The sequence below is a fragment of the Lolium perenne genome, chromosome 2 (genome assembly GCF_019359855.2).
Source record: "Lolium perenne isolate Kyuss_39 chromosome 2, Kyuss_2.0, whole genome shotgun sequence".
Classification (NCBI taxonomy): domain Eukaryota; kingdom Viridiplantae; phylum Streptophyta; class Magnoliopsida; order Poales; family Poaceae; genus Lolium; species Lolium perenne.
The window spans coordinates 62,330,436-62,342,666 of record NC_067245.2 but is presented as its reverse complement, the minus strand read 5'-3'; the positions used below and the strand labels follow the sequence as shown (position 1 = coordinate 62,342,666).

The following is a 12,231-nucleotide window of genomic DNA, read 5'->3' as shown; positions in this document are numbered from 1 at the left end:
ATTCAAATCAGTAATTCGAGGATAATTCAAATTCTATAAATCATTTTTGAATAATTCCAATTGCCCTATTCTTGTGTTACTGTAGCCTATCCAGGGAGGTCAAATTTATATTTTTACTAAACATAAATCTTGCGGTAGCTAATTAATAGGATTGTATATGTAAAGTAGATACTCGATTAATGGTTTTTCTAAATCAAATTAAATGTCCAGAATACTTTAATAACATTGCACATATCATAGAACACCTAATACAACACTTACACACTACTTATCTTGTGAAAGTAATTGGTGCATATCATGCATGCATACATGTCTATGATTGTTCATATTGAATGTTTGTTTATTTTTGGTTTGCTTGCTTGTTTAGATTGTGAGGGAGGTCAAGGTTACTCTTGTGATTGCTGTGATTGTGCGGGTTGCTTTGATCAAGGCAAGTGACACTCAAATCCTACTTATTTTAATTATGCATTAGTGTTTTGAAACTAGTATGCATGGTACGATTTTGTTTTCAAAAGTAAATTATTATGCTATGCTTAGCAAACCTAATAGTGTGTAGCTACTCCTGAACCTATCGCTAGGATGCTTTAACTTTTGCTTTGCAACATCAAATGCCAAATGCTGTTTCGTTATTGGTTGTGAGTGTTTGAAAATTTAAAATTAACAACCCTAATGAAACATCTGGGTGGATTGGTTGATGGTGGGCGGCTGCTCAGGTCCACGCCCCTAGTAGGCTGAAGTGGTGAATCCCTGAGAGTTCGCATGTTGTAGAGTGGTCGCTTTTGACTACACACCTGGTTTTCACCAGGGGATCGTGTGGGGGTTTACTACCTGTGAGGGGTTTTAAGCTTGTGAGTTCCACTTGTGGTTGGCCACCCAGGATTAAAGAGATTACTATGTCGTCCATGTTTTAGGTAGCTTCCAGTGCAGCCTTATGGTATTATGGGCTCTGCCGGGATTAAGTAAGTTGTGGGGGTTCAACTTGTGGCTAGACAGTGGGTGGAGGCGACGGCCAAGGGAACGGGTCTAGTTTGTATGGTTGAATTCTTCTTCTGAAAGATCTTGTCTCATTCTTCTCTTGGGAAGGGTGGGTCGTAAGGTGAAAGTGTACAACCTCTCGAGAGTTAAACCTAAGATCTTAGCCGTGTCCCCGGTTACAGACAATTTGAGCTTCTAGGCAAGGAATGTACGGAAGAATCTCATCATTGTTTTCTGAATGTATTTAAAATTTGATCAACCTTGTAAAACTCATGGGAGATGTAACCATGTGATTATTCTAAAACCCATGGAGGATTTAACCATGGTGTGATTTCATAATGTCATTCAAAGATTTTCAAAAATGTTTTGTTTTAAATAAAATGTAGGATAAAATTGGCTTTGTGCAAATTTGCCTAAACTCCAGTTGCCAAATATCATGTAGATAGTCATGCCCAAAACAGCCACCATATAAGTGTCATTTGCCAGTATATCATTGTACTGACCTCCATTCGTGGGGCTGCATATTCAAACGTGCAGGTTATTCTGAAGACAGGTACTAGTAGGATCTCGAGTGTACATTCTAACATGTCTGCCTGTGGCGCATGGAGATGATGGAGGCTCATTGAAGTTTATTTCCGCTGTGTTTGCTTTGGATATTTGTATTTGAGCTAGTCCAAGTGACTATGCAATTTGTAAGACTTTATTTTATCTCCTGTGGATCTACGTTGTAGTAATTTGATACTATTGCAATGATTACTATATTTTGTAATGTGTGTGCTATCAGTGATCCCGGGAATAGCACTATACACACGTATTTTGCCTTTATTTAAAGGTAGGGTGCTACAGTTAATGTGTTTTGAGTACTTACCACCCCTGGCTAGCTTTAGTGGGAAGGGCTCTCCGAAGAAAACGCCAAGGGAAAACTTGAATCCTTGGCAAGGTGGTTTTGTTCTTCGAAACCTGATCTAGAAAGCTGGTAGCGGGATATTGATTGACACAATGGGTTGCTTAACATCGTTGGATGTACTCCCTCAGTTCTTTTTTAATTGACTCGAATTTAATAACTTGTACTAAATTCGAGTCAATTAAAATGGAACGGAGGGAGTAGATAGCAGAACATGACAAAAACTCAGAGAAGGGGGAAAGGAAGGTGTAGAAGCCCCGAAAACTTGTTTTTACAGGCACCGGTACCTCCGACTGCACATAACCGAACCGAAAATGAAAACCGAACCGAAAAAAACCTAACCGAAACCGAATTTCAGTTTTTATGGTTTTATGGTTAGGTTTCAGTTAGCAAAATATCAAACCGAAAGAACTTCGGTTAATTCGGTTTTTAACCGAAAAACCGTGGTTAAACCGAAAGAAACCGAACGTCTAGCCTAGCATAGAATCGCGCACTCTAGGCCAGAATAACTTCGCTCATATCGTTAATATAACACGTAAAGTGAGTTAATTACACGTTAGTTCCTGTAGCGTTTTGGTTTGTTCCCTGGTTGTTCTCTTGATAGGTTGCTAGTTCAAATCCTACATACAGCATGCCTCATCTTAGTCAATTTTTTTGTTTGTTTTTTCTATCCCTTTTTTGCAAAACCTTTAGTATGGTCATACAAAATACATATATATTATTATTTGTCCGAAATTTCTTTATTTCTTGTTTCCCTCTTTTCCAAAATCTTTAGTATCATCATACAAAATACAAAAATGAAATATATGACCATAAAAGTTAGTTTTTATTTCAAAATTCGCGTCAACTTTGGTTAATTTGGTTATTACCGAAACCGAACCGAAATTTAATGGTTATTACCGAAACCGTACCGTATTTTAATACGTAACCGTATTAACCAAAGTATTGAAACTGTATTTACCGTATAACCGAATTAACCGAACCGAATTAACCATATTAACCGAACGTGCAGCCGGACCGGTACCTACCGGAGTGACGTCAGTAATGACGTCAGCCATGTGCTGACCAATTTTATCACAAAATTGTGAAACAAATTTGAAACATAATTGAAACATAACTGAAACACTAATATTTTTTGTGAAACAAACCATAGTGACGTCATCAATGATGTCACTTTTTGTGGATTGTTTCACAATATTTTCCATGTATCACTTTAGTTTCAAAAAAAATTCACTTGTGTTTCAATTATTAGTTTTATATCAAACAAATGTCAAAAGCCTCACGAGTCTCAAAGCAGAGAGTGGACGGTAGATGTGACACCTACACCTACCGGCTCCTTTAAAATCGCCGCTCTCCGCCCATTTTGACCTTGGAATGAGATCAGGTGACAGGCATGTCACGCATGAACAGTGCGGTGACATGCACCGTAGGCCGTAGGATTGAAAATGAACACACACGGTCAAACACTGTAGCAACTGTAGCTGGTCCTGTAGCGTATGAACTGTAGCAATATCCTGTAGCAAATATCCTATAATCTAGATCCGACGGTGAGAAAAGGGGTTCATGTCACCGCACTGACATGCCCTGACCTCATTCCTTTGACCTTGCGGTCGTTCTCAAAAGTCCAAAACCCAAAACATACACGGCCACGTATACGCGAAGTCTTGAGCTTTCCCTTTTCTCGTCTCTCGTCGGCGGCCATGGCAGACGACGACGACTGCCCTCCCCTCGCCGTCGAGCTCCCGCCGCAGGCGAACTTTCCCCCGGCTCCCGCTTCCTCCTCCAACTCCGTCTCCGCACCGGTCGGCGTTACCGTCATCACCGGCTACCTCGGCGCCGGCAAGTCCACGGTAAGATTTCACCGCGTGCCCTAACCCCCTCCCCGTCCTCTGCTCCCTCCACCACTGTGTCTGGGCAAAGTAGGCGCGATGTATCCTGTTGCTGCACAGGATCAGCGACAAATTGCCAGTTACCTCTCATGTATGGACTCCGTATCGATAGGATGCCTCTAATTTCACCAGATTGAATCCTAGCTTAAGCCTATGTTATGTCCTAGGAGGAATCACTGGTACTAACTCTAGCACAATTCTTAGAGTTTTCTGTCAGCACTCAGATTTCATCTCCCATTCAGGTTCTGTTGACATACATCAGACTGTATGTCACCTCCTGTCTTTCTTCTTCCAGTAAAATTGTTAATTGAGCTTATTGGAACCACGCGGGTTAATACTTACTCGCTGTGCTTTAAAATTTCAGCTAGTCAACTACATTTTGGGTGCGCAACATGGGAAGAGAATAGCAGTAATACTGAACGAGTTTGGAGAGGAAATCGGAGTAGAAAGAGCAATGATTAATGAGGGAGAAGGTGGTGCCCTTGTCGAGGAGTGGGTGGAGCTAGCAAATGGATGCGTTTGTTGCACTGTAAAACACAGCCTGGTTCAAGCACTTGAGCAACTCGTGCAGAGTAAGGAGAGGTAAGGCACACATTTTCATGTCTAGTACCTTGAATGGAATCGTTACATACAACATATGACTCTCTAAGTATGCACATTACTATCATTACTTGTTTGTTCTATAGTTATTTATAGCCTGTGATGCTTTGGTTCACCAAACTTGTCTAATTAAATTGTCTGAATTGATGTTGACATTATGTTTTTAGTTCAAAGCTAAAATTATGTGTATCCAGCTTAATCCTTAAAGGGGGCCAATATTCGGACTTGTTGTTAACATTCTATTTTTAATTCACTATTAAATTGTGTATATCCTGATTATTCCTGAAAAGGGGCCTTTTTTCTGTTTCTAAAGTTATCTGCTTTCTTATTCTAGTTGTACATGAAAATTCAGCGCTTCTTATTCTAAAAATTAGTTCACGCTTCTTTAATCTAATGCTTCGATGCACTGGTTCGGAACTCTGAATATTTATACTTAGAAATGCCTGATGGGTCGTGCTCTTCAATTGATTTTCACTAGATGTTTGATTTGATAGTAATGCACTGCAATTTATTTTCCCTAACCTGTCAGATTCAACTCATGTGCTGCAGAATGGATCACATATTATTGGAGACAACTGGTTTGGCTGATCCTGCACCACTTGTCTCCATTCTCTGGCTGGACGATCAGTTGGAGTCATCAATCAGACTAGACTCTATTATTACGGTTAGTTTAGTTTGACTTTTTTTTCCCCACAGTTTGCATAGGAAGAGAACACATGCTGCGGCACAGTTTCTCATTTAAGCTTGACATACTCTTAATACGTATAGTTCAGAAAAAGACTTGTTTCTTTGCTCTTTGGATCACAATTTATAAAATGAAATTGCAATTGACTATTTCCTGCTTAACTTGTTACTGTATGTGCATCAGGTTATTGATGCAAAGAACTTCAGGCAGCAAATTGACGAACACACAAACTCTTCATCATTTCCGGAAGCATTTCATCAAATTGCATTTGCGGTAAATTTTTGTTTTGTTTTGGCATCAGCTTGTCTCTCATTTCGCACACTCTAAGTGGGGCCTACATCTTGAATCTAAGATTCATTGTGTTGGTCCCTGTGGGCTCTCCAAATTGAGATTTGTCTTTTTTGGTATTAATCATCCAAACAGCTATAAAAAGCGTCAATTTCCTGTGTAACAGGATGTTGTGATATTGAACAAAATTGATTTAGTAAAAGACGATCTCGAGGATTTGGAAAGGAAAATTCATGATGTCAATGCTCTTGTTACAGTGGTGCGCTCTGTCCGATGCCAGGTTGACTTAAATACAATATTTGATCGACAGGCATATGGTGTAAAGGTAATTAAACTAGTGAAGTTTGACTTTCTTACTACTTATTTGGTGCTTCATTGTACTCATCAGCGGTTTTGTGATGTGAACACTTAGTCATATATATGCATCCAACTTACTTTGTGTTTCTTCCCCAGAATTCATCGCAACTACAGGAGCTTCTGGAGTACAGTAAATCAGTACCACCAAATAGTCGTCATGATAGCAGTATTTCCACCCTGTGCATTTCTGAACAGGATCCAGTCGACTTGGCTAAGGTACCTTCTGTCCTTGAATGAGATGTATGGGCGATACTTTTATTCTGGGGGTGAGCTCGAGAATACATTATTGTAAGCAGTTCGGAGTTTAGTCAAAGGGTCTCTACAGATTTTGGCATGTCGGAGTTTAGTCACACCTTGCCAATTTAGAGAGGGAAGACTAACATATAAGGGCTGCTCAAATGGGGACCCTAAATGAGAAAGCAAGGGGGGGGGGGGGGGGGGGGTGGGTATATGCTATGTGTTCACCACACACGCGCCTGATTGCATTTATTCATATTTTGCCTAATCCACACCTACTGTGTGGGCTAACTGGATAAGCATGCACGTCCTCCTGCAGTTACCCCATTGCACATGGCGGGAGAAGTCTCGTGGTTCCTGAGATTTGGTTGTCAAAAACTCAAAATCGTGTCGTTAGTAGGTTGTTACAAGATATACTCTATAAAGGGAGACATCCCTTTGACAAGATAGACATCTTCTTCACATCAACGAACCAATCCCTCTCACTATGTTTGGCATCACCGAGTCTCGCATTCCTTATATCGCACAACAGGACAAGGAGAAGCAGTAGTCTCCAGAACTTCCCAATGATCGTCGACCTGCACGAGTAGTTGGATAATTAGGTTTCTGGGAAGTGTGTACACCCTACTGCATGTCTTTATTCATCGTCGTCTCGCCTCTTCTTCCTCTGCGGTCGTTCACTGGCTTCTTGACCTCTTCTTCCTCCACCGCATTGCCAAGTCTTCATCTACATCACCAGTGTAAGAATCAATCTCGCGATCTGTTTGTGCATGTGCGATGTTTGGACAAATACTTTGGTACACGTGTACTGTTCACATATATAGGGCAATACATATCAAATAAATTAGAAATCTGGAGTAAAAATGTGATTTTAGGGAGCTATGTATACCCATTGTTAATTTGTTAGGATACTCCCTCAGCTGATGACTGTAAGCAGTTTTTACAGTACAAGAAGGGACTGGGCAGAACAGATACCAGAAAAAAAGCCCCCAGAAAGGATTATTCCCCTTTCTTCCCCACGGATACGAGAGTTCCTGCACGCACTGACCAACCGCTCGCGGTCCTGCCCCAGTCGGCGGCCTGCTCTGGCGCCGCTCCGGCCAGTCGCCTGCTCCGGCGACGCTCCGGCAGGGCTGCCGACGCCCTATTCTACGTGCCAGGCCCTACCAGTGCATGACCGGTTCTCCAGGTGCTCCGGCCAAGGGCTAGCTCGCGGTCCCGGACGGCTGCTTGCTCCGGTGCCGCTCCGGCTGAGCCGTTGCCGGCCTACCCCACGTCGCTCTGGAGCAGCTCTGGCCACTGCCGAGCTCCTCCCCTCTCCTCCAATGGCTGCTCTCCTTTCCTCTACAGTTTTGCTGCCTTTTTGACGAAAATTGGCCGGAATCAGAGTAGTGTGGTGAAATAAGGCGGCGATTTGGCCAGACTCCTAACAGCGTGGCGGAATTTTGCCAGATTTGGTACCAGTCCGGTGACCAATTGAGGTGAAATTTCCCTATGTCAAGTTTAAAGGTCACCCTTAATCAACCTTGTATCTGAGGGTCTAGCGCCTCGCTTTAAAGGTCCCCATAAAAATATGTACGGGTCAGACCGTTATATAGGATTTATTCGGTGCATTTTTTGGGCCCAAAACCGTAAATTTTACAGTTTTAGGTCATTTATGGGACCTGCTAGAGATGCTCTTATATGTTGCTCTTGCCCACTATAAACTGGCAAGTGGGACTAACATTTACACATGTAATAATCTCTACGGACCCTTTGACTTTTTTGAATAACTAGCCCACTTAGGCCCATTTATTCCAATACTTCTGGGAAGACGTATGCCTCTAGATTGCTTTGCTGCACTTTTTTTTACCAAGAGACTGGGGCGAAATCCCCACAGTAATTTAGTAAACCACCCTAACTTTACAAGAGTATAACAACTATATACAAAAGAAAATAAAAACGAGGATTACAGCAGGTTATGAATCCATAAAGTAAAAACATCAGCATGTTTATCCTTCACCCTATGCACATGCAAGTTGGCTTCATAAATGAACTGTCTACGCCAAGAGCCAAAGGATAGTGTTAGAGTACGTAATGGGCTTGGGCTGGCGCTATAGCCCATTAGTATTAGGGTTAATTAGAGATAAGAGCCGTCACCGCTCTGATACCAAGTGTTATGGTGCTCTGATACCAAGTGTTATGTGGCTGCTAGGGTTTGGGAGGGAGAGAGAGGGCTGCGAGGGCACGAGAAGGCCGGCCGGGGGCCTTTTGCCCACGGCCGGGCAAGAGGGAAGGGATTTCCTTCTTAATTCTTGCTTCATTAGATTGATACGTCTCCTCTCCTTATATAGAGAGGTTTACTTGACCCCTAAGCAAACTACCCTTATCTCTAATTAACCCTAATACTAATGGGCTATAGCGCCAGCCCAAGCCCATTACGTACTCTAACACTACACCCCACCTGGACATGCAGCTCGACGAGCTGCAACCTAAACAAACCATGACTCGACGCAACACAAACCTAACACCTAAAAACGAGCCTTTTACATCTCGGCTTGTTTTATTACTCTCAACCTGGACTGGGACGCTTTATTGTTGACCCCTGAACATAAAGTGGACACCATCCACCGTCGGACGTGCACTTGTACAGCCACCTGGATCCCATGGAAACCAGCGGGACAAAAGGAGCCTGCGCGGCGGCCGGCGGCGGAATACAGTGGTGCTATGCGGTGCGCTCCTGTCGGTGACACCAGGCCTTCTCCCTGCCGGATGACTGTCGATGGCGCAGACTTTGAGCTCGCTGCCCGCGGGAAAAACAGCATGCCCGCCGCCCGTGGGGGAAACCGCACGCCCAAGATCCCCAACGCAGCGGACGAGATCGAGGTCCGTTGCGCACCGAAGCGCAACTTGGAGGAGCTGCAGCTGCAGATCACGCATCTCCCGCACACGCCGACGCACTAGGAGGCCGCGCGCAGCTGCCTGCAGCCTCACCGCCGCCGACACATGGTGGATAGCGATCCAAGCCGGAAGCGGTGACGGCGACGGAGGGAAACGGACCTGGTGGAAGGGCATCCCGGGCGGTGTCGATGTAGAGCCCGGGGCCAAGGTCGCTCCCACACCGCCGAAAGGCAGGGACGGCGTCGGTGCCGGCAGCAGCCGCTGCTGCGGTGTTGGTGGCTACGGCAGCTGCTGCTGTTGCAGCTGCCCACCGAACGGCAGGGACAGCGTCGGTGAGGACAGCAGCTGCAACGGCGGCGTTGGTGGCTGCGGCAGCTGCTGCTGTTGCTGCAGCGTCCCGGTGGGGAAGAAGGCGGCCGGCTGCTGGAGATGTGGGACCCCCGGCGCCGAGGTAGGGCCCGGCCCGGAGATGGTGGACAGCAACAGTGGGGACTGCAGCAGCCCGGCGTCGAGTTGCGGCGACGACAGCAGCAGCGTCAGCTGCAGCGGCCTGGTCCGTCGGCTGCCACGGCAGCAGCGCCGCCGGCGGCCCGTAGGGGCCAGCCAAATAGAGGTGGATCTCCTGGACAGCAATGGTGAGATTGCGGAGGGCTGCGGTGATCTCCGCCGGGGAGAGAACGGCGGGGACGTCGGAGTGCGGCGGCGGGTGGGAAGAACTGGGTGGAGGGCTGGACATGATCGAACCCGGGAAAGCTGATACCAAGTGTTATGTGGCTGCTAGGGTTTGGGAGGGAGAGAGAGAGCTGCGAGGGCGCGAGAAGGCCGGCCGGGGGCCTTTTGCCCATGACCGGGCAAGAGGGAAGGGATTTCCTTCTTAATTCTTGCTTCCTTAGATTGATACATCTCCTCTCCATATATAGAGAAGTTTACTTGACTCCCAAGCAAGGCTTACTTGACCCCTAAGCAAACCATAAGACTAACGGGCCCAGGCCCATGACGTACTCTAACAAATAAGCAACCAGCAGAACCTTGCACTTCCATATCGATGAGTATATCTTACTGGTAGAGATGTGAGTGAAGCAATGATTATAATAGAGATGAGCAGTGTAAATACCATCCCTCCATATAGTCCTCCAGACATCCTTGCTTGAGTCATCTAAATTTATCGAGGCCAGGAAAGCCTACATTCTATTATATTCATCAAAAGCTTGCTGTGATAAGGTTAAGTAGAAAAGTGTAGCCCTGTCCTCACATCCAACCACCTCCTTAACAGACAGTAAAGTATCTAGAGCAAGAGATTGCAATTGTGGGAATTCCTTAGCAGGGAGAGCTCCTTTCCAAGATCATTCCAAAATAAGATAGTGTCACCTTTTCAGCTGTCGCAGTGCAAAAAGTTCTGTATTTATCCACTAGTTTCATAGTATCTCTCCACCAGAAAGAACCACACAAATTTGTGGCTTGAGGCACTCCATTGGGATAATAATTCCAAACTAAACTTACCCAAGGAATCTCTTCTTTATTAAAGAATTTATATAAGTGTTTGATGAGTGTTTTGCTGCAATCATTGCTACATTATTAGAACTTTAGAACGCGCCATAATTGTTGTGTCTCGTCTCTTTTACACCAGTTTTACATATTTGCCTGGTTCATTTTGTTTCACAGGTGGAATCATGGCTTGAAGATCTTCTTTGGGAGAAGAAGTCTAACATGGATATATATCGTTGCAAAGGGGTTTTACGTATTCATAATTCGAACCAACTTCATACATTACAGGTTGTTACAGCATACAAGGCATCTGAAAGAACTATTGGCCAAAGTTTTTATCCAGTCCTGCAATGCGAAGTTACTAAGTATGCCTGCTTTGTTGAGCCAATTATCATTACTGAAGTCTGTTTTTGCCCTCATGCAGGCAGTGAGGGAAGTCTATGAGGTTGTCCCGGCCCGAGAATGGTCTGATACACAATCTCGCACAAACAAGATAGTTTTCATAGGTACGTTTACGAATGTCACTGTAGTTAATCATCCATTACTTTCAAGTTACAAGTCAGATCCTGATTCTTCGTGCCTATTTTGCTACAGGACGTGATTTGGATATCAGTATTCTTCAAGATTCATTCAGTCGCTGCAAGCATTGATTATCTAATGGTTTGCATGACACTATGTAAGTTATCCTCTTTGTCTTTCGCGATGGTTGCAAACATGCCTGCTGTTTGTACCATGAATCTCATAGTTCTGTCCCATCGGTATTTACCATTTTTTACTTTCTTTCCTGTCCTCAGGGTCACAGGTACCTGTACCTCCATGTCATCCAATACTGCATGGAGGCTCACACAGCATAGACTCAGTTTAGGGGCTCACCCATGTTCATGAAGTTGATTCCGTCGAAAAATGTGCAGTTGGGCAAAGCAATTTTCAGTGCCAAGATCAAGAGATGATTCCAGCCACTTCCAAATTTTGTTGTAGAATTCTGTGCCATCAAAGCGCCTCTCTTGTATAGTTAAAACGACATTTGGCTGGGCATCTGTATGTGCTCAACAGCGAATGCAGCTGTGTTAAGTTTTGTAGAAGACACATGTATAATGTAAGACGATGTGCTTTGTGGAAGGATCCTAGTTCTAGTAATATTCGAAGTGATGAACCACAGTGGGAGACCATGAGCTGAAGTTCCCTTAGAATTGGTGGCCTACTGGCTCCTTAGGGCTGCCAGTGAGCCAGTCTCTACCATGCAGAGCAGAATACAGCTATCTTCTTTTCTTTGCTAGATAGAATGCAGCTAGTTGTGGACTTTGGGTACTTGCATCTGTTCTGAGAAACTTTGATCGTACATCAGCCTGCTGGTGAAGGGTTTTATTGAAGCGAGTAGCCAATTTGCAGTCACCGCCCATAAGCTCATTTGTTATGTTTTTTTGTACTTACATCAATAAGATTCTACATGAACCAAGTAGTGTTCCCCAAACTCTATTCTCAACTTATCCGTTCCAAATTAATTGACTTATTTTTTTTGTTAAATAATATGATGAGTGCCGTAAATGCGGAAGCAACAGCTCTACTTAAAGGACTGGAGTTTCTTGAACAGATTGGATGTTCCTCAGCTTATGTCGAGTCAGATTCGTTGGAATTGATCAAAGCTTGCAATGGGGATATAGAAATATGGAGTCCCTACACAGCGGTCTTGGCAGATTGCTTCCAGAAGGCAAGATCAATGGACATGGTGGTTTTCCAATAGTGTCCTCGTGAAGCAAATGTTGTACTAGCTCATAATCTAGCTAAGGTTTTGCCTACGAGTCTCGTAATAGTTTATGTTGGAATGGTAGTCCACCTGATTTTATTTTGAGTGATGTAATTCGAGATGTAACATTACTATCAGCCGAATAAAAGGCCAGATATGCAACCTTTCAAAAAAAAAGACTTAATTT

At 44.1% G+C, this 12,231-nt stretch overlaps 1 protein-coding gene across 1 annotated transcript; it reads left to right on the top strand.

Annotated features, from left to right (window-relative positions):
- Positions 1-3,502: 3,502 nt before the first annotated feature.
- Positions 3,503-11,692, top strand: LOC127332772 (uncharacterized). The gene is made up of 10 exons (XM_051359114.1): positions 3,503-3,729; positions 4,133-4,350; positions 4,918-5,032; positions 5,237-5,326; positions 5,508-5,666; positions 5,795-5,914; positions 10,478-10,588; positions 10,725-10,806; positions 10,895-10,976; positions 11,095-11,692. Exons 1-9 carry the CDS (start codon positions 3,580-3,582, stop codon positions 10,948-10,950), a joined length of 1,101 nt encoding a protein of 366 aa, XP_051215074.1. The 5' UTR covers positions 3,503-3,579; the 3' UTR covers positions 10,951-10,976; positions 11,095-11,692.
- Positions 11,693-12,231: the final 539 nt, after the last annotated feature.

Bases quoted from the DNA above. Each gene is read 5' to 3' on its own strand.
- LOC127332772 (XM_051359114.1), top strand. From the start codon at position 3,580: ATGGCAGACGACGACGACTGCCCTCCCCTCGCCGTCGAGCTCCCGCCG. The intron at 4,351-4,917 runs GTAAGGCACACA...CATGTGCTGCAG, and splicing joins CTCGTGCAGAGTAAGGAGAG to AATGGATCACATATTATTGG. The intron at 5,033-5,236 runs GTTAGTTTAGTT...TATGTGCATCAG, and splicing joins GACTAGACTCTATTATTACG to GTTATTGATGCAAAGAACTT.